Raw genomic sequence first — 22,493 nt, forward strand, 5'->3', positions numbered from 1 at the left:
GATGTATGCAATCTTAGATGTATGCATATTGCATATGCTTAGAAGTAGTTATTGTTTCCAAGGGCCTAGCTTTAGTGAACTCTGAGGATACTGGGAGGCATATCATAGTAGTTATAGTGCTATGGGAAAATGGGTCCTTGGAAAAGTAAACAGCTATAGCCAACTCAAACTTCTCAGTAAAAAGTAACAGGGTGCTCTACTTGGGATCCCCCCTTAAATAATAGAATCACAGAACAGTAGAGTTGGAAGGGGCCTATAAGGCCATCAAGCCCAACCCCCTGCTCATTGCAGGAATCCACCTTAAAGCCTACCTGACAGATGGCTGTCCAGCTGCCTCTTGAATGCCTTTAGTGTGGGAGAGCCCACCACCTCCCTAGGTCATTGGTTCCATCGTTACACTGCTCTGACAGTCAGAAATAAAACCTCCACAGTGGAATTCACAGAACTCTTTTGGTTTAAGTCGCCAACCAGCAAAACTCCCCACCACTGCCCAAGACGACTTGAGGGAAAAGGCTTGGAGAATCTAATAAAATGAAGGCAAACGCTGGAAATATGATAGACTCAATTAATACGATTAGGGTCAACAGTCATTATGTGAAACGTTTGTTCCAGTTATGTAGGCTGGTGAATGCTGAAGGGTGACTATTTACGGGCTTGGCTCCAACTGGATTTATGGATGAAGAGGAACCACCCATAGTATCAGTTACAGTCACTGCAAAAACTGCAACAAATTGCACCTACTGTGACCACCATAGCACAAACATTGCTTGGTCAGAATTAGTACCCCATACCACAAATTTCTGAGCCATGAGGGAATGTCTTTGAAGAAAAGTTGGGTTTTATTTCTCTGCTTAATCCAGCTCAAAGAACTTCCTTAGTTTCTCTAGCAGGCAGTTTCCTACAGCATCTACCTACTCGCCTCTGCCACTTTATTGACGCTTGAGGGGAAATAAATTCCAAATGACCACCCATAACTGTGATACCTAGTTCGGAGTTCATTTTTCTGAAACAAAACAGCTACCTTATATATAGCCATGAAGCAGGAAGCTTGTAATCAGCCTGGCAAAAATTGTGGAAAGTTTTATAGAGTTTCCCTTCCACTGTGTTCTAGCTATCCTAAATAAATCTAAACCACTTCTCCTTCTCCTCATGTATGTGAAACAAAAGCTTCATAGAAGTTACCAGCCTTCATAAGGATGTGCAGCCATCCTCCAACATTCTGGTATACATTTATTTAGTCTAAAAAAAGAAACAGAAAATCACGTTATTATTTGCCATGTATGGGTAACTGCTGCCAGTTTTTGCCTTGTATATGCAGCTGTTGGTAATAAGCACTTATAGTATGAATGGAATGTTCAAGCAATAGACCAGAAGCCCTCTGAATCTCCTGCCGTTTAATGGGAGTGGGAGGCGGACAAAGTTAGACATAACAGCTGTTATGAAGCAAAGGGTTAACCTGAACTACTCAACGTATCTGAAGATGTGCAGGACACGGAATAAAGCGATCAATTTAAAGGGGCTCAAGTTAAAGGAAGCCAGATTCCAGCTGGACATCAGGAAAAACTTCCTGACTGTTAGAGCAGTACAACAATGGAATCAGTTCCCTAGGGAGGTTGTAGGCTCTTCCACACTAGAGGCCTTCAAGAGGCAGCTGGACAACCATCTGTCAGGGATGCTTTAGGGTGGATTCCTGCACTTAGCAGGGGGTTGGACTTGATGGCCTTGTAGGCCCCTTCCGATTCTGCTATTCTATGATTCAATGACTTAGAGTCTTGTTTATCTTTGTACGTCTCTTACAAAACAAGCCCCCCCTTTGTGCTATTTGTGAGGCTGCCTCATACATCACAGCAGCGGCGTGCAGTAGTCACCCCAAATTATTTTCTGCAGGGTACGGTTTCCACTTGGCTGCTGTAACATAGGTAAGGAGGGAGCTCACCCCAAATTTCAATGCTGTAATGTGGAACGTCTCCACTCCATTCAATAGTAAACTACTTACAGCAGCCAGAGGGAGCCCTCACTCTGTGGAATAAGGCTCTTTCAAAAGAACCTCACCACAGTAGAAGTATGAAGTAGCCCCCATACCCCCACCCCCGTCGCCTTTTCCTTCCCGCGGGACTCCATGAAGAAGTTCTATGGGCAACTATAGTTGGGAGTATCTGTTATTTGCATTTCCTCAAAACAGGGCCGCTTTTTGTTCTTCGATGGTCTTGCGCTCCAGTATCTTTAAAAGCGGCCGGTTGCATGGAAATTGAGCAGGCGAAGGTTTTCCTGGCATGTATGGAAAAGCTCCACTTACTAAAGGTCTCTATGGCTGCTTCCAGATGAGGACTTTATTGCACCATCACCCTGCCTCGTTTGTGGAATTTTACAGGGGCTTGTTGGGGTCCACTTGTATCCCTTCAGTGTTTTCCTATTTCTTCCTTTGTTCTTCTTACTATAAAAAAAAAAATCTGTTGAGGAGAAAAAGTCAGAATAGCTGCACAATGCATTATTCTATTCTGTGTTAAATCATCACGTGGCTGACGAGCTTTTAGACTTCACCAGATACATTTTGGGATGCACCACAGGGCCCCTGGCATTTTTACTTGAACAGACAAATACACCCTGGAATTTGGCAACTTAACTGATTTATATTACCCTTGCACTGCCTCCCATCCTATGTAAGTGCTTTGTCCATGAGGCATAAACCATTGCCGCCCCCTCCTGGAGGAGAAGCACCTTATCCCAACGAGTATTTGAGCAAGAAGCACCCTTAACATTTATATTAAAATGTTAACAAAAAAGTAATGCTCATGCAATTCCTTACAAAAAAGTAAGGCATGAGAACTTAACAGTTATTCAGCTGTAAAGCCAATACATAGATAAAGTTTACTACACTTTTTATCACAGAAACAAAAAACATATATATTGTTCATTTTCTCGTTAATTTGTGGACTATTTATTTTTAGAATAGAAGTACTGAGCGTAAGTACCTCCCATTCACACGTAAGTACCTCCCATTCACACATAGCCACAACTATGACTTGCAGTGCAATCCTATACATCTCTACTCAGAAGCAAGTTCCATTGGAGTCAATGGGACTTACAGGATAGGATTACAGTCTAAAAGAATGTTTCATACGTCAGTGAGTACCACATTTTATTCAGTGTCTCATAGCTGAAAGCCTATGAAATATTTCTTCCTGCTGATTTGAACAACGTTAGAATATGCTGGAACAAATGTTTAGTGTGAGAGAAGTAGTATTTTCTTCAAAATAAAAAGGTAGGAGCATAGTGATGAAGCAATGGATTGTCAAGAGCTGTCATAGTTAACCTCCCTGCATAAAGGAAGTTGCAGCTGAAATCAGATGCATGTACGGGCACTGCTTGGTCTCATGGCTTCATACGGACCAAAGGAAAGTGGTCCCCAAAGATGTACACAAGAAAGAATTGACTTTTAGAACTGTCGGCACAGCCAAAGTGTGTGGATACAAGTCCTGATTTGGAAGGGTTGAATGTGTACGCCACCTCTGGGCTCTGCCAATGCACATGAAGGGCTGGAAGGGCTGTACCACCTTCAACAATTTTCCTGTGCCTTCTTATGGAGTCCCACTTCACACTTTGACAGCAATAGTATCTTGTAATTAAAGGCAAGATGCAAACTAATAGACCGCAGGCTTAATTTACGCAGCACACTCCTATTCTGAAAGTTTTCAGTTGAATTATTCATCTTTGAAAGTTCTGCTGCAATTTATTCACCGCACAGCTGATGTTCAGAAAGAATGCAAAACAAAGTGTTTGTCCAAAGCAGCTTTAATGGCTACAACCATGATACTCAGCAACAGGCAGATGAGCCTTTTAAAGGCTTCAAATTAATTGTCCTCGCCATCATCTCTGAAATACTTTGCCTGAAAATCAAGAAGGCCATAGCTAGACGGGGCGAAATCCTGGGGTGATCCCCGGGACTGTCCCTGTGCGTCCACATGATGCACAGGGGATCCTGGGATCAGGGAGGGATGTTCCCTCCCTTTCTCCGGGATCTCGCCCTCCCCTTTAGCCCCAGTTTTTCTGCAGTCTCAGGCTGAGCCCGAGACTGTGGAACGTGTGGCTGGGCACCGCGGGTTGACCCAGCTCCTCGCGAGGTACCGGGAGCAGCGCACAGGGCGCAGTACTCCTCAGGAGCACTGCGCCCATCGGGGTTAGGGTGGGGGGAGTGGGGGAAATAATTTAATTTTTTTTAAAAAATTACCTTTTGGACACGAGCATTCTTGTACCGCTGCCCCTTTAATCAAAATAATAGTATGGAGGGCGCGACGCCTCTCCTTCTGAGCTCGTCGCGCATCACGAGTAAACAGAGGAGGGATCTCGCGATAAACACATCCTGAGATCTTCCCTCTCCCATCACAGGCTATCAGGTAGGTCTAGCTAAAGCCTGGGACTCCCAACATTTTCGTGGAGCCTGACTCAAACAGCATGTACTAAATGAGTTTAATGTTGTTGTCTTAAAGATATGGACAATACTCTGATTGCAGCGTCTTTTTTTTTTTAGCTGCCTGTTATAATAAATACTGTAAGATCTAAAGTCATTTATGCGGAGATGAGATGGGAAAGACCACAAAACAACAGTCCCTTCCAACAGGTAACTGGAAGGAGCAAAGCAGTCAGCTGCCTGTAGTTCAGCGTTGCATATTTATTTATTTATTTATTTATTTATTTATTTATTTATTTATTTCACTTATATACCACCCCCATAGCCAGGGCTCTCTGGGCGGTTTACAGAAATTCTAAAATTAAGATAAAAACGAATATATAAAATTTAAAATTCTAAAACACAGAACATACACACATAAAGCATTAAAAACCGTTAAAAACTAAACATGTGGGTGATTAAGATGTGCCGCCATATGCCTGGGCAAAGAGGAAAGTCTTAACCTGGCACCGGAAAGATAGCAGCGTTGGTGCCAGGCGAGCCTCGTCAGGGAGATCATTCCATAGTCTGGGGGCCACCACCAAAAAGTAGTAGGTACCCGGAGGAGGACCTTAGATGTTGAATGTAGTGACCGGGTATATTCACGTCGGGAGAGGCGTTCCGTCAGGTATTGTGGTCCCAAGCCGTGTAAGGCTTTATAGGTCAAAACCAGCACCTTGAATTGGGCTCGGAAACATACAGGCAGCCAGTGCAAATGGACCAGAGCAGGTGTTATAGGGTCGAACCTTCTGGTTCCCGAAATCAATCTGGCCGCTGCATTTTGCACGAGCTGCAGCTTCCGAACCGTCTTCAAAGGCAGCTCTAGGTAGAGTGCATTGCAGTAATCTAACTTGGAGGTTACCAGAACATGGACAACTGAAGCCAGGTTATCCCTGTCCAGATAGGGGCGTAGCTGGGCCACCAACCGGAGTTTGTAGAAGGCACTCCGTGCCACCGAGGTCACCTGAGCCTCAAGTGACAATGATGGATCTAAAAGAACCCCCAAGCTACGAACCTGCAGGGTGAGTGCAATCCCATCCAGAACCGGTAGAACGCCCCCCCCCAATCCTGTCAGCGGAGTCACCTACTAACAGCATCTCAGTCTTGTCTGGATTGAGTCTCAGTTTATTAGCCCTCATCCAGTCCATTGTCGCAGCCAGGCACCGATTCAACACATCCACAGCCTCTCTTGCTGAAGATGAAAAGGAGAAACAGAGCTGCGTGTTGTCATATCCTTTGCATGGCTGCAGATCAGCTTTATGTTTGGTGCCTAACAGAAGGTGAGAAGGCTACTTTCAACTTTTTAAGCATACTCTGCAAATTTGCAGCCTAGGTCAGGCTAACGCCAGCCTGCTATCAAAGCTTTGATAGCATTGCCGTGCTACAGAGGACCAAATATTGGTTCCAATTCAGTTGCATTTTTTTAAAAAAATCTGCATGGGGTAATATAACAGGCTGCACCACGTTCCTGTTTGACTTCGGCTGCCACAGATCTTAAATCATTCAGTGAAGAAATTGGGTATTACCGTATTTCTTCGATTCTAAGACGCCATCGATTCTAAGACGCACCCCATTTTTAGAGCTGTTTATTTAGGGGAAAAAGTGCGTCTTAGAATCGAAGAAATACGGTAGTTCAAGGGTTATAAGCATGTTCATTGGCTATTGATGAAGCGAGCCACAATAAACAAGAGCCTTTGCGTAGAACAAAGAAAGATGTGAGTTTATGACAGGATTTCGGTACATTCCTGTCATAGTTGTAGCCTCTGAAGTCTCCTGGAGAGACATCACAGGAAAACATTCTTGCCAGATCTATACGTTTCTTAAGAACTATCCGTCCTATAGCTACTAAAAAAGAAGCAACACAAATAGTTGGACTCCATGTATTTTCTCCTTTGCATCTTACAAATTGTTTTAGCCAAGTTGTTAAATCAACGTTTTACTTAATACAAAGAAAAAAACACCATTCCTTTCAAAATCAGATAAAACAAGTCTTGAGGGTCTTTTTTTTAATGCTCTGACAAAATATACATTTACCTGTTTTAAGAGCCATTTTTTCTTCTGCAAACTTAAACACATCTCTAAAATATAAAGGCTAGTAAGTTTTTAAAAGTAGACCAGACAATGAAAATAACATGAAATACTGATAACCCCGAAGATTTTGCTTTGCTAGCTGAGACATAAGATGATGGCCCATTTAATCTGCCTTGCCATAAGACGTGAAGTGCAACAAGCTTCATGCCAGTAACTGCTGGGATTGAATTTATAATTCAAAAGCTGGGAACTTAGCCTTGGTTGGTATCAACAGGTCAGCAAGAAAATATATAGTTCCAGCCATTCCTGAAAAGAGAGAAGTCAGACAATAGATATTATTTAGAACAGCAGTCAAAACAGATTCTGCAGAATGTGTTCTGGTGGTCCTTTATTCAATCTGGTAGCAGCCAAACAAACCCACAGCAAAGTTTTAGCTGCAAGTTGCAGCTGCTTCATGGTCAACGTCTCTATACCTGAAGGCAGTAGGATGTTTAGAGAGAACGCTGTAAAGCTAGCGGAGCAAAGCAGCTAAGAGCTCGAACTGTGAAACAAGAAATCACAGCCTTAAGGAAAGCCACTCTCTCTAAACTTAGTATCCCCATCTGCACTATGGGAGTAATTTGGGATAGAATCATAGAATCACAGAGTTGGAAGGGCCTACAAGGCCATCGAGTCCAACCCCCTGCTCAATGCAGGAATCCACCCTAAAGCATCCCTGACAGGTGGTTGTCCAACTGCCTCTTGAAGGCCTCTAGTGTGGGAGAGGAGCCCACAACCTCCCTAGGTAACTGATTCCGTTGTCGTACTGCTCTAACAATCAGGAAGTTTTTCCTGATGTCCACCTGGAATCTGGCTTCCTTTAACTTGAGTCCGTTATTCTGTGTCCTGTACTCTGGGAGGATCGAGAAGAGATCCTGGCCCTCCTCTGTGTGACAACCTTTTAAGTATTTGAAGAGTGCTATCATGTCTCCCCTCAATCTTCTCTTCTCCAGGCTAAACATGCCCAGTTCTTTCAGTCTCTCTTCCTAGGGCTTTGTTTCCAGACCCCTGATCATCCTGGCTGCCCTCCTCTGAACACGCTCCAACTTGTCTGCGTCCTTCTTGAATTGTGGAGCCCAGAACTGGATGCAATACTCTAGATGAGGCTTAACCAGGGCCGAATAGAGAGGAACCAGTACCTCCCGTGATTTGGAAGCTATACTTCTATTAATGCAGGCCAAAATAGCATTTGTCTTTCTTGCAACCATATCGTACTGATAATACTGACCTGATAAAAAGGATGACTTAGAATGTACATGTATTATGTAAATGTTTAGTGGTTGTGGTAGTATAATCAGAGGACTGGCCTGGAGACCGATTCTGGAGTTTTGTAAGGGTATAAACCAGGGAAGAGCAACTGGTGGCCCTCCAGACATTTTGGCTTCCAACTCCAATCATCCCTGGTAAGGGACGACGGGAGTGCCACAAGTTGCCCACCTCTGGTATAAGAGGTCTTCCTGTTCCCAAAATATCCAGGAGAAGGACAGATAAGACATCTAGCTTCCTTTATCTGCTTCAGCTCTGCATGAGAAAGAACCCAGTGGGCATCATTAGAATGACTGAGGGCTTCAGCCTAAGTTATTGGAGCAGAGGAGCCAGGCTTAACATAAACAGAAGTGACCCGGAATGGCATTTTGCTAGAAGTATGACGTGCAAATGACAGCTTTGCAACTCATCTGTTAAGGCCTGATGCAGAATTTTGGCCCAGGAGACCATATTTCACTTCTCCATCATTAATCATTCATATTACTGCCATGTAGTATATTAAAATATGGGAAAGCAGAACAGAGATTACCTTCAAAGAGAGAAAATGGAGTGTCCGGTGTCCGACATCCATGCTGCCCATAACTCAAACACCATTCTCCAAACTTAAGAAAGAAACGAGTTAAAACGTCATTCCATGTCTTCTCATTTTGGAAAATTACTAACACTAGACAAGAAGTGCTAATAATTCTCCATACACATAATTTTAAACATTTGGCTAGACAGACAGATCATCATTTCCCATTTTGCTATTTTGATGTGTTCTGTTTAATTAACAGCTTCAGGGTAGTCCAATCCACAGGATATGCCAAACTAGCTTGCTCTTTACAAGCCTTATCTAGCAATTTCCTGAGCTGCATTCTTGGATTATAACTCTGGGCTGTTTCTCCACCAACATCCAGGTTCCGGGTTCGGATGCCATGTAGAACAACCCAGGGACAGAGTATCTCTGGGCTGTTTAGCACACTGAAAGCAGGCAAGTGGTCAAGAGCCAGCATGCTTGCTTGCTCCTGAACAAGCCATGGTTAATAAACCATGGGTTGTTTCGTTGGGCAAACTGGTTTACTGTTATTTAGGTTAAGGAAAACCTTTCACTGAGTCTGTGAAGGAACAGAACCAGCTCTATGTGCAGGCTGGTAAGCTGAGTAGGAAGAAAGCCCATGAGACAGGAAAACATAAGAGACAGAATAGAAGCGTTCAGTATTTAATTTCTAGAATGAGATATGCTACAGATTAAACCTGTGCAAAAGTCTTGACATCTGTCCTGAGATCTCTGATGGAAGGAGGGATAAGAGGCCATTTTTGCTGGTCCCCCCTTATATTCATCACTACACTGTTCTCTTCTATCACATTGTTGGAATTCAAGGAACAGGTAATCCACTTTAATCACTGTGACTTAAATAGGAGTGACACATTAACAGAAGTTCCTTCTGCGTAAGAATTTGCAACGTCTAAGTGAACAAACTTCCAAATGTTATCACAACTCAGGTTTTCCTAATTTTGGGGGGAAACCCTAAGCAGAAAAAGGCAGCTCAGAGCCCTTTCTGACATTCTATTAAGTTCGTTGTTTATTCGTTCAGTCGCTTCCAACTCGTCGTGACTTCATGGACCAGCCCACGCCAGAGCTTTCTGTCGGCTGTCGTCACCCCCAGCTCCCCCAAGGTCAAGTCTGTCACCTCCAGAATATCATCCATCCATCTTGTCCTTGGTCGGCCCCTCTTCCTTTTGCCTTCCACTTTCCCTAGCATCAGCCTCTTCTCCAGGGTATCCTGTCTTCTCATTATGTGGCCAAAGTACTTCAGTTTTGCTTTTAATACCATTCCCTCAAGTGAGCAGTCTGGCTTTATTTCCTGGAGTATGGACTGGTTTGATCTTCTTGCAGTCCAAGGCACTCTCAGAATTTTCCTCCAACACCACAGTTTAAAAGCATCTATCTTCCTTCGCTCAGCCTTCCTTATGGTCCAGCTCTCGCAGCCATAGGTTACTACAGGGAATACCATTGCTTTAACTATGCGGACCTTTGTTGTCAGTATGGTGTCTCTGCTCTTAACTATTTTGTCAAGATTTGTTAAAAAAAATATCTGGGCAATGGCAATAAATAATTAACCTAACCCCGAAACAGAACAACAAAACCAACTCATAGTCCCTAACTTTCTGGCTTTGAAAAGTAGATCACAAATTATATTTTCAGGCACAGTAATTAATATTCAGACCCAACGCTTAGTTTCATCTCACACAATATGAGTATGCCCTTCTCATTATCCAACATTGTTTTTGATGACATACAAGGTATAGCTGGAAAGAAAACTTGTTCATCCCATACAAAATTCTTTGTCGTGTGTGTGTGTGTGTGTGTGTGTGCGTGCGTGCGCTGCTGCTCACCTTGCAAGCTCTGTAGAGATATTTCATGTCTTGAGTGAGGTTGAAGAGAGACAGGAAGGCATATGCGTTGCCAGCTGTACCATGACACAGCCCGTAACCTTTCTTCAGCAACCCCCACTGCCATATCACCTCAGCACACTGAAAGGCATCACTGAGGTATTTCTGTTCCCCAAACACCTGTGGAGACAAGGTTGGGACAAGAAAGTTTCAGACACACTTTTGCTAATTAGCTCTTTTATCAAGAAGTGGCGCCTCTCTCTCTCTCTCTCTCTCTCTCTCTCTCTCTCTCTCGGACAAGAACACAATGACTTTGCCATTTACCTTCAAAGATTTTTAGAGTGATAAATGGAAGGAGCATTGCCATTATTTAAGTCACAACTGGCTGTCACCATTAGTCAACCGCCACAGAACAGGACACATGGCCAACTCTCTGAGCAATAAGAATGTCCCGCATTCAGGACGCATGACGGGGACATCTTCAGGAATCATTTGTAAAAGTCTAATTTCCATTTTAGTTGGGGGGGGGGGGCGGCGGAAGAATTACTGCATTTAAATATGATAACCTCCTTGTAGGGAGGGATGAAAGGTTGCTGGGCTTATTTGCGGTTTCTACCCATCTCTCTTTGGGAAAGCACCTACCTTATAGGCTTGGATGAGCATGTAGAGAACGCCAGGTGCACCATGGCACCAGTGAACAAGCAAGTCCCTTTGGTCTTCAAGACATGAGGGGTAATTGCCTGATGGGAACTTCAGCTGGCAGACATAATCCACGCTTGGCTTGATCACATTATGCAGCTTGGCTTGACTCACACCAAGGCCGGTCTGAGACACAGATAGGCATTCAGTTAAAGCAGGACTATACTGCTGCTTCATCTAGCATTGAAGGCTGGTTTTAGGGCTATCAAAGACCCTGCTTCTAGGGGTTTCCCAACTTCTTCAGCTTCTGGAGGCTGGCAAGGAGTCCCATACGTTAAAATGCTGAAGTGAATCTGGCTGAGTGTGGGCCACGTGTTTATTCAAAATACATATAATAGGGCCTCTTAATCAGCCATTCAAATGTAGTATAAAATGACAGTGAACTCTTTTAGAAAACAAACCCTAACAAATAAAACAATCAGCATCAGAATTCAGAAACAGCAGCGTCGGTTCATATTAAAAGCAGATGAGGACAGCATATTCTTCAACAGATTTCTTTAAAAGAAAGGGAGTCCAGTGAATGGAGAATGGGCAGGGGGAGAGGGCAAGGCAGAGGGGCAGGATGGACTAGATGTCAGAAAAGGTCTCAGCCAAAAGTGGGGGAGGGGAAGAGTGTTGAATTTGGATTGGAGAGAACCTGGATTTGAAGGTTAATAAACTGAGACCCAATCCGGACAAGATGGAAGCGCTGGTAGTGCTTGGTTGGTCAGCTTAGGTTTAAAATGCTAGGGGTGCGCTTTGTCACTGGAGGCAGATATTCCCTCTATGGCATGGCTTGCTTTTTATCAGTTTAGGCTAGTGTGCCATGTTCAGCCTCTCCTGGGCAGAGATAGCTTGGCTCAAGTTATCAATCCTCTGGTATCACTTCAATGCGTTATACATGGGACTCACCTAATTGCAGGTTGTTCAAAATACAGCTGTTGGGCAGCTAATTGGGACCAGGCTTTAAGGTCACACTGCAGCAGTGCTTTGCCAAGCAGTGCTTTGCCAAACAGGCTTCTGGCCTGTTTCTGGGTCCGTGCTGCTTTTGACTTTGTCCTCCGTTTTGGCACCAGTTGAAGGCCTTTGTAATTTCCCCTGCTAATTCCAGCCTGAAGCATTTTTTAAATGTTTTCATTGTACTTTTGGTTTAGTGTCGTAAACCACCCTGGGATCTACTTAGAGGAGACCTCTTTATAAATTCCTAGAATATAATGAGCTTTCTGTCTCAGTTACTCAGAAGTTCATTCACGGAGCCCACATGGTATGATTTGTGCCACTTTCACAGTGATGACGCCCCGCCCTGCTTCAAAATGAGTTAGAACGGACCTTTCTCAACTCTGCCTGATGCCCCTCACCTGCATGAGGTAGTAATAAATTCCTGCTAGACCGTGGGCTGCTCCGACATAGTATTCCTGGTACCATTCGTACATCAGTGGACTCTTAGCTGTGAAGTTCCGTCTTTTGGCCAGGTTCTCGCCAGATGCTACAACTGCCTCAGACACCTGCAGGGAGAGTCAGAAACAACAGATTGCTGCTCTAAAATAGACACTCCTAAATGTTGCCAGTGACAAAATAAAACAGAACAAATAGACAAAGAGTGTGTTGCAGCCATATACCTCAAGTATTTTATACAGAGGGGTGGACCCAAGTTAACTCTGGCCATAGCTAGACCAGGCCTATATCCCGGGATTGTGCTGGGATCATCCCTGTGCATCCAAATGACACACAGGGGATCCCGGAGCAGGCAGGGATGACCCCTCCATTTGCCTGGGATAATCCTTAGGTCTAGCTAAGGCCCTTCTCAATAAAACTTCTGGATAAGAACCAGCCACACAGCCACACAAATGGCGGCTAATGGGGAGCATTATATGCCTATGCGGCAGGGTCTTGCTATTTACTGTTTTACTCTGTACAGCACCATGTACATTGATGGTGCTATATAAATAAATAAATAAATTAATAATAATAATAATAGACCCTCCAGAGTCCAGATATGTTGGACTACAGCTCCCATAATACTTCACACTATCATATGCCAGAGGAATGGTAGTTTAAGGTGCAAGAAAAAAATGGTACAGTACCTGTTGGATATGGCTTTGAGGGATCTTTTCCTCTCCAAAATGTTTGTTCACAAAGAGCAAAGCATAGAGGTACCCCATACGTCCGTACAGCATCTCATCAGGGACTCGTGCGTCAAGTTTAGGCAGCTGCAGCAAGCTTGAAAGACAAACATTTATATGAGACTCGCAATTTTTTTATTTTATAAATGCACTGGTATATATAAATGCTATCCTAAACCAAAAACTTCTTTATACAAGTAGGGAGTCCCACGGCATTCTTGTCAGCCCTCCTGAATAATACAGTTGGGATTTCACCCACTTTGAGGCAATGACATTGGGACTGTTTGCATGGTTACAGCTCTCCAAGTCACAAGGATGCAAAACCAAAACCGCTCACCTTCCCCGGCCCCAAACAGACAACGACATACAGGCGACTTTTGAGGAAGATGAGGTAGCTGTACTGCCGTCCAGCGCTTTTAAATAGAATACAGCTACAGGGCGCCATTCAATAACTACGACAACGAATATAAACAGAATCAAGCGTTTAAAAAGGTTCATAAAACGGTGTGGGCGTAGGGCAGGGAAGAGGGAGAGTGGGAAGAATTTTGAAGCGTATTACCAAGTATGCAACATAAAATACCCTCTGGGGCATTCGTGCGAATACGTTCTAGACAGAAAGCACCACAACCCTTGGGGAGTTTCTTTCAGATTCCACGCGCTGGCTCTCTTGTGTGTATTTCTGTCTAGGTATCACATTTATAAATAATTATATTGCATTTCAATTAAAATAATGAATGAAAATCCAAGAGCGTTAAATGCTTTGTGCATCCGAGAGAAATTTGGAGAGAGAAATTGAAGCAATAACGTAGCTATTCAATAACTCTCATACAAAACAATTCACCGCCCAATATCTGGGGTGCATTAATTAATGACAAATATTGGGTCAATGTAATATCAACTGCTGAGTTAATTCAGTTTCAGCCAACCAAATACTCTTGATTCCCACAGAACAGGGGCATTGAACCTCTCTCAGCCGGAGGGGCACTCAATTTGGGAGACGCTCTTGAGGGATGCATTCAGTAGTGGGAAGGGCTGAAGGCAAAAGGGGACAGGGACAAAAATACCAGAAATACCAGCATATTTTAGCTGAAAGAGGTTCAACACCATTGCCTTTGGAGAAATGCAACGAGGTGGGACGTTGGAGCCTCCTGTTAAAGCACCACAGTCAAAAGGGCTCCCACCGCATGGCTCTTGAAAATCCCTCTATCGCTTTCAGGCTATTAACACTCTGCAAGACTAGAGATATTTCTGCAACGTTAATTGTGATTGACAACTGAAGCCCAATCACTCGAGATACAAATGTACTCCCAGTTTTGCATTTTGCTGTTTCAATTAAAAAATAAAAATTGGTTATATGACTTTTCTCTGTGAAACAGGATACAAAGGAGACCAGGAGTAGTGGAGTGAGGTGACTACTGTATGTCTTCGATTCTAAGACGCACTTTTTTCCCCATATAAACATCTCTAAAAATGGGGTGCGTCTTAGAATCGCAAGTCATTTATTATTTCTTAGAATCAAAGCTTTTTTTTCTGTTGGTGGTACTGAAATTAGTGTGCGTCTTACAATTGATGGCGTCTTAGAATCGAAGAAATACGGTACTTTGTATTGAAAGAAATGAGCAACTTTGTCTGGAGCATTCATATCGGAGTAAGGATTTGCAATTAGTGTGTAGAATATCAGTACTAAGATCCTTTTCTTCCTAAATAGGCAAGTACTCCTGCATATACTCTTCGTAGTTGGGGGAAGAGGAGAATGACAAGATAGCGAGAAGAATGGGAAGTGCTGAAAGGCAAGGGCTGCACCACTAGAAGACTCATCAATATCATACCATACACAGTGGAAAACTCAAGTATTTCCTGGCTTTAGGGATGCTTAGCAAAGGCAAGTTGAACTATTATGCAGCTTAGAAATCCTGTCAGCATAAGAACATAAGAGCAGCCATGCTGGATCAGACCAAGGGTCCATCAAGCCCAAATTCTGTTCACGCAGTGGCCAAACAGCTATTGACCAGGAACCCACAAGCAGGACACGAGTGCATCAACAACGGCCTCTGATACTGGATTGGAGGAAGCGCTACTGCAGTGGAATTATCATAGATCTCTCACTGTAGGTAACATGCCTCATTTGCCACCCTGTTTCATGTAATGCAACCTGCACCTTTGTTGTATAGAATCATAGAATAGCAGAGTTGGAAGGGGCCTATAAGGCCATCGAGTCCAACCTCCTGCTCAATGCAGGAATCCATCCTAAAGCATCCCTGACAGATGGTTGTCCAGCTGCCCCTTGAAGGCCTCTAGTGTGGGAGAGCCCACAACCTCCCTAGGTAACTGATTCCATTGTCGTACTGCTCTAACAGTCAGGAAGTTTTTCCTGATATCCAGCTGGAATCTGGATTCCTTTAACTTGAGCCTATTATTCTGTGTCCTGCACTCTGGTAGGATTGAGAAGAGATCCTGGCCCTCCTCTGTGTGACAACCTTTCAAGTATTTGAAGAGTGCTCTCATGTCTCCCCTCAATCTTCTCTTCTCCAGGCTGAACATGCCCAGTTCTTTAAGTCTCTCTTCATAGGGCTTTGTTTCCAGACCCCTGATCATCCCGGTTGCCCTCCTCTGAACACGCTCCAGAGAGGGAAGCAAAAGACATTCTTCCAGCTTGGGCTAAAAATGGCTACAAAACCCAGAGAGAGGACCAGAACCGCTACAGCTTTTTTGGTCTAGTTCTTCCTGAAATTATAAACTTGTGTCTGAGCTGTATTTTCAGCCCAGACAGGATTAAAGGTGCAATCCTATGCACATTTAGACAGGAAAAAAGTCCTACAATTCCCAGCATACTTTCAGCCAGCCATGCGCTCTAAATGTTCCTCCATGCAAAAAGGTTGACATTATCAGGAAGAACCGTACAGCTTTTGTCCTGACTTATTTATTTTCTATGTGCAGTGAATTTTTGGTACACATGAGCATTTTATCATATGAGATTCCAGCTGCAGTCTGAAGTGGTACAGTCCTCAGATCTGCCACCTCAGTGAAACCAAGGCCTCTTTTGTGGCAAGCTGCTGGAATGGAGAGAGAGGGGGGAAGTTATCTTTTCCCCCTAAGTCTGAATGTCTGCTTCTGTTCAGACTTAAGAACCTCAGGTGTGTGCAGACCCAGATTGTGGTTTAGCATAGTGCTCCATGTCTTTACGGAGTACACCAAGGAAAGTGGTAGAATTTTCTATAGAATAAATCAGAACATGTGCTTTGTGTACGGTATACACTTTAGTGCCAGTCAGATACCTGAAAAGAAAATGGAAGAGTAGGGAGAGGTAGGAAGAAGAGTAACAAAAATTAGCATGAGGATAAGATGGATTCTCCAATGAAGAAAGTTTGTAGAAATAAATGGTTTACAATGAGAGACTCCTATGGGAAAGACTGTTTCCGATGTGATTTCAAGGAAGAAGAGAGCGGAACCCTCAACCGAGATGGTCACACATAACAGACAACAAAACAATGATCAATACAATTATATGATGGCAACTCCGGAATGTATTGTCGTTTCTGTTCTTCAGAAAACCATTATAAATGATACTGTGTGGCTAGATATCACATAGTAAGATTTATATGCCGTCATAATTGTAGTGACCGTTGGTTTGTGTCTCTTATGTATGACCAATAGAGTTGTAAAGCCTATTATACAATTATTGTTCTGACTATTTCTAAATATGACTATTTGAACTGTAAAGCTGTGCGTTCTCACTGTATTCACACAGTGTGATATGTATATATTTCAGTACTAATCGTGTGATTATATTTTGATTTATAATAGCATTATTAACCTTACAAAGTTGTTATATTAGCCCTGTAACCCACTTTTCATGTTCCTTTTTGTTCTGGTTTCACATCAGATGTGATTTCAACATATAAACATCCCTCTTAAGGTGTAGATCTAAACAGCCATGCTTATTATGCAACCTTTGACCAAGCAGATGAGCATTCGTTGTATACCAATTATATACAACAAACCACACCGATGTGCCTTTAAAAGATGTACCATTACAGATTTAGAGAAAGGAGCCTTAACATCCAAGCTGATAAAATGTCAAATTTGAAGTAGCCCAAAGGCTGGATAGAAGCGAAGTAAAAAGTAGTGAGCAACTGGCCAAAAGGAAAGAAAAGGCACAAGTTTTTCTCGAGGCAAACCTTTTGGAAATGTTTTGCCCGAATAGACACGGTTTCCCCATTGGCATTGCCAGAGAAGGAGCTGTGATTTTCTCAATGCTTTCAACGCATTTTTCTTTTCTAGCATTTCAATATATTTCAGTAATAAAATAAAATTCCGCAGAGATGATTGTAAAGTATTAGGCCTCAAAAAGAAGATAGTTTTTTTTTATGTATGGGAGGCAATAACAACCAGCTGGATTGCATTTAATGGAAGGATTACGCGCATGCCATAAGAGGGATTTAATAGCACTTCAGTAGGCACTGGTGGGTAGCTCAACTGGCATACACATCCCAGTGAGCATTCAGAGAAGAGATGATCAAAAGTGTTCAAAAACTCACAACATATATTGGAAAGGGAAAGGAGAGCTGCACATGCTTTGATTAGAAAAGTTAGGATTTAAACAGGGACATAATGCCAGTTTTCAAATATGCAATTAAAATTGCCATTAAAAAGACCAGAGAGACAGAGAGAGACAAGATAAGCAGCAACAAATTCATGCTGGATGGATACTTAGGATGGATATCAAGAGAAACTTAACAGAACATGACAGATCAAATTGCTCAGTGATTTCTCCTTCCTGTGAGGTTTTAAGGAGCACATTTGATAAGTGTCAGTCCGGGATGGCTTCGGCCTTGGAAACCCTGTGCCTGTCTTCTCATGCTCCCTTCTCAGCACTGTGATTCTACAGTATCCGTGTTGTACTCTCACAATACCATTAGATGGCAGTGTGGGATTAGACTGAATTCCCACTTCCACAGAGGTTAGGTGTGGAAGGAACGAAGGAGCAATTGCCCGAATGAAAGGAGTAGGATTGTGCAGACGTGAATACTGCTGTGACGGAGAATGTGCTTCTGTCTCTAGTAACCAGGCCCGTATATATATATATATATTTACTAAGACCTTGAGACACATCAGAATGACAATACGCAAGCTGCCCTCTGATGCTCTTGGTATGTTAAGAGGTGGTACCTTAACAAACAACCAGCTGACATTTACCTCCTTCTCTCCCGGAACGGTCTAGCTCAGTCCTCATCCCACCCAGTCATTATAACAATTATGCCATTGTTATAATGTAAGAATGAGCTATTGAATATATTTATTTTTCTCTTCCCTCACCAGCCTTGTTCTTCTGTATTGTGCCTGTTAGTTTGTATGCTATTCGTGTAAACACCGTTGAGTGTACTGATAGGAAGGCAGTACGTAAGAGTAGCAAATAAATACAGAATATATATCTAGCTGAATTGCAGCAATTACAGAGAGACTTTAAGACATGGATATGAATCACTGAAGACCTGTGCAATTTTGCAACACTTACCTCGTCTTAAAACTGAGCATGTAGTTTGTCAAAATTAATACTTTAAAAACATACACCCCTCGTCAATCTTAGGACAAATGTTGGCTACACTGGCGGCACAATACATTGGTTTATTCAGGTTGAAATAATGGGCCCTATACATTGAAAAAGGGAATTCAATGTATGCGTTTCTCTAACCACGCCTATATTCTCATGAAAGTGATGTTACAGCATGGTGACTCTGGCTGATTCATAGCATCAATGAACAATTACAGCTCAGATACCCTGAAGACATTACCGAGTGATGCAGTCTTCTGCTTGTTTGTCGTGGTGTAGCTTGTGGTATACTACAGCAGCCACCGCCAAAGGTCCAGCATCCCCACATAAGAAGGTGATGGATCTCTTTGTTAGGCAACTAAGGCTCTTCTTTACATACTCCTGAGCCATCTGAAGATAGGATGAGTCTCCATACACATCAAACAGATGTAAGTATAGCAAAGCAATGCCTGCAACGAGATTTAGGAAAGGTAGAAGATCACCCAAATTAACTCCCTGATGTTGCATAACTCGACATTTTAATATCTATTTCAGCAATTACATTACAATATGGGTCAGAAATGTAATCATTGCTGGCATTCACATAGGGAATGCTGACAATCCCAGACCTATCCAGTGTGTGTCTGAAAATAAAGAAATGCATTTAGGTGAACGTCAACGTTCTCCAGCGTGACTGTAAACATTCACTGGCATATCTTTGAAAGATTTAGAAAAAGATATTTATTTTGGCATAATACCCTTGCGAATGGCCATTGTCATTGTAACAGTTACATAAAATCCATATGGAAACTTTATACACAATGGGTTCCGAGAGCTACTTCAGGCATATCCAAGGATTTGGGCAGGCCCAGTGGGATGTCTGACCTTTCATTTTTTGGGGGAACATCAGACCCCTATTCCATTATTACACACCACTTCCGAAACTCCCCTCAGTTTCAAATCACAGCTTCAGCCATCAGCTTGCTGGGTGACCTTGATGGGGGAATCCGCATGTCATACCAAGACCGCTTCTAAGTGAACCCAGTGTGACGTGAAAGCGATCGTGTAACTTGCCTTTGGAAGAGCTGAAGAGCTGGCGTCCTTGCCGCCGCTGCCACCCACAGACCTCCTCACCAGCCGGCGAGGAGGGCTCAGCTGAAGAAGGCAGGGTGGAGAGCGGAAGAAGCTCTCCACCCCGCCTTCTTCCCCCGAGCTCTCCGTCCCAGCCGGCGAGGAGGTCTGTGAGCGGCGGCAGCGGCGGCAAGGACGACTCTTCCTTGGCTCTTCCAAAGGCAAGTTACACGATCGCTTTCACGTCGCACTGGGGTCGCTTAGAAGCGATCTCGGTACGACATGCGGATTCCCCCCAAATCAGCCCAGTCTCCACGTATAGAATAGGACTACACACAATTACCTAGCTCACAAGCTTGCAGCAAGGATAAATAAGATCAGGACTATATAAAGGTGTTGGTACAGTGTCGTGGCCAAGAGATTGAGTGATGAATTATGAAGACAACAGTTCAAATCCCACTGCTGCCATGAACCCATTTGGTCAATCTTCCCCAACTTGGGGTCCTCCAACTCCCGTCATCTGAGACCACTGACCGTGCTAAATAAGACCAGTGAGGGTTGTAGTCCAAAACACTGGGAGGACACCGAGCTGGTCCCAACCTCAGATCTGCAATATGGGAAGAATTTTATTAGCCCAACTTTACAGAGCTCTTATAAAGATGAGGATCTTGTACGGGAAGTCCCCTAAGTACAAGAAGTGCTAAATAAATGTTAAGCATTATTATGCACTAAAGTGATTACAGTACTACATAAATTATAAATGACACTACGAAGGTTGGAATATTTCTAACCTTTCGGACCACTGATGTTATAACAGTGCTATACTGGAGCAACCAGAGTAGGAGAAGCCAAGGCCTGAAATAAGGCAAAATCTGCTCTTGCTATTTATTGAGTTCAGTAGTTCTTGGGTCAGGGAGGATTTAATCATGAACTGAACGTATACCGAACCAGAACCAATCACAGGATGTGTCAATACTCAAACACCTAAGATTTGCATTGTTTCAGTTTAATTTCCCCAACTAAACATGGGAATGTTAAACAACCTATACAATAATAATATTGACCAGAGCAAGAATGACCAGCCAGTCATGTTAACTTTGTTTTTAAAGTGATACCTAAAATAGTCTCCACAGTCAAAATAGGGAGAACAGTTTACCAGGGCTGGGTATCAGAAAATAGGGACTATCCCTGACAACTATGGACAGTGAGAGTGTATGCAAAGCTATTAGCATGTCTACATTTAAAAGGTCTGTCACAGTAGACAGAGAATCCGGAGTAAAAACTGATCTGAACACATCACTGAAAAGATGTGTGGTCCGCAGGCATCCTCAAGGAATATCACGGGACCTAGCAGCCTGCATCACTTCCAGATTTCTCATTTTATCCCTTGCAGTGTGCTTTCCATCTCATTAACCATTTCTAAGATGACACAGGTCTTTGTATTTAAGCCTAAATTAATAGAGCCAATGTCGGCAGAATTCAGTGCAGTTAAAAAGGAAGAAAGGAAGGAAGAAAGAGCAGCCTTCAAAATTACTTTCTACCGTACTGGGAATAGTTTTATATTTAGATCATTTTCTCATTTTGCATGGGTAATCTCCACAGCTTCATACCACAGACAATTCAATTTTGCATGTGTATTAAGGACAAATTTCCATTTCTTACTGGAGTTAATAACCTTGTCCACTCTCTAGGCAGTCTCGGTGTTAGTATTTCCAATGAGGGCAGCTCATAGGCATGTTACCATCAGTCATGTCTGTAAAGGTGAGTACATGAAAACATTTCTTAAGAAGGAAAAGCAGTATTCTGGAAGTCACCCAACTTCCCAGGACTTTGTTAACAAACACCACAGCACTGTATCCTTCATAGGCATGGTGTTCACACAAGCTGTCATGTGTAGCCTGATAGCTTGACCAGCTCACTTAAAAACTGCCCTTGGGCAAGTAACTTTACAGTGAAATGACTTTTTCCTGGGCCAGGAAGATTGCATGGTGAAAATGTAATTGTATTTCCTTGCACTTTAAAAGACTGGGAGGACAAGCTGTGATAACTCTGCACTTTCTTCCCTGTGGCTGACCCGCCTGATCCTTTGAGAGAGCAAGAAAAAAGGAGGAATAGTGCTCTTTACATCCTGTGCTCAATGTTTTTAATGGTCAGGTGCCAGTGAAAGTATATCGACTCGGCTAGAAAGGACACTGTGTAAGTACCACTGAACTCTCCTCTCCTCTCCTCTCTCTGCAACCACAATACAGCATAATGCGGGTAATACAGATCCAAAGTTTGCAAGTTTCAATTGGCACAACTTGCATTTTGCAGAATTTGGGGTGGGATGGGGGGGATGTTCATTTTTGGGGTGACATTTGAGGATAAAGATTTGGGAATTGGACTGGGAGACAGAGAAAAATGGGGAGAGGAGGAGGAGAATGCATGTGTAGGGGAAGGGGAACAGGAATCCACGGAAAGGACTGAGCAAGTTCACGCTCTTGCAGAATCAGTAGCTGAAACATTTTGGCCTTTTCTTTAAAAACCATGAGGGTTAAAAAGATTCCATTTTTAAAGGCGGCCTCAGATTTTCATGAATCTGCAGAAGGTACAGCATGCTGTACAAGAATCAATCAATCATGTTTACTTACAGTCAAACCTTGCAAATATTAATTGTACCTGATTTAGCTGATAAAGCACTACCCTTTCCCTTTAGTAGCGCCAATAATCATATGCGTAGGTCAGCTTTTCCTTACCTGGTGCTCACTAGATGGTTTGAATAACAACTCCCACTGTCCCCAAGAATTGCACATGCTAGCTTGGGTTGATGGGAACTGAAGTCCAAAACATCCAGAGGGCTCCAAGTTGGGGAAGGGTGGTGTAGCAGCTTGCTTTTTTCCATCATTTGCTTTCAAACCACCTAAATGGCTCAGTTCAGACAACACTTTTCTCT

The 22,493-nt window shown here is 43.1% G+C and overlaps 1 protein-coding gene across 1 annotated transcript in view; it reads right to left on the reverse strand.

The window, feature by feature from the left end:
* Positions 1–5,681: 5,681 nt before the first annotated feature.
* LANCL1 (LanC like glutathione S-transferase 1) overlaps positions 5,682–22,493 on the reverse strand; it is a 35,111-nt gene continuing 18,299 nt past the window's right edge. Inside the window, exons 4-10 of the mRNA XM_063116090.1 lie at positions 18,753–18,960; positions 12,922–13,057; positions 12,196–12,342; positions 10,802–10,984; positions 10,163–10,339; positions 8,313–8,385; positions 5,682–6,784 (exon numbers count right to left, since the gene is read on the reverse strand). Coding sequence (XP_062972160.1) covers positions 6,708–6,784; positions 8,313–8,385; positions 10,163–10,339; positions 10,802–10,984; positions 12,196–12,342; positions 12,922–13,057; positions 18,753–18,960 — 1,001 coding nt within the window. The 3' untranslated portion in view covers positions 5,682–6,707. The remainder of the gene's footprint in view (positions 6,785–8,312; positions 8,386–10,162; positions 10,340–10,801; positions 10,985–12,195; positions 12,343–12,921; positions 13,058–18,752; positions 18,961–22,493) is intronic.

Source organism: Elgaria multicarinata, chromosome 2 (assembly GCF_023053635.1).
Source record: "Elgaria multicarinata webbii isolate HBS135686 ecotype San Diego chromosome 2, rElgMul1.1.pri, whole genome shotgun sequence".
Lineage (NCBI taxonomy): Eukaryota > Metazoa > Chordata > Lepidosauria > Squamata > Anguidae > Elgaria > Elgaria multicarinata.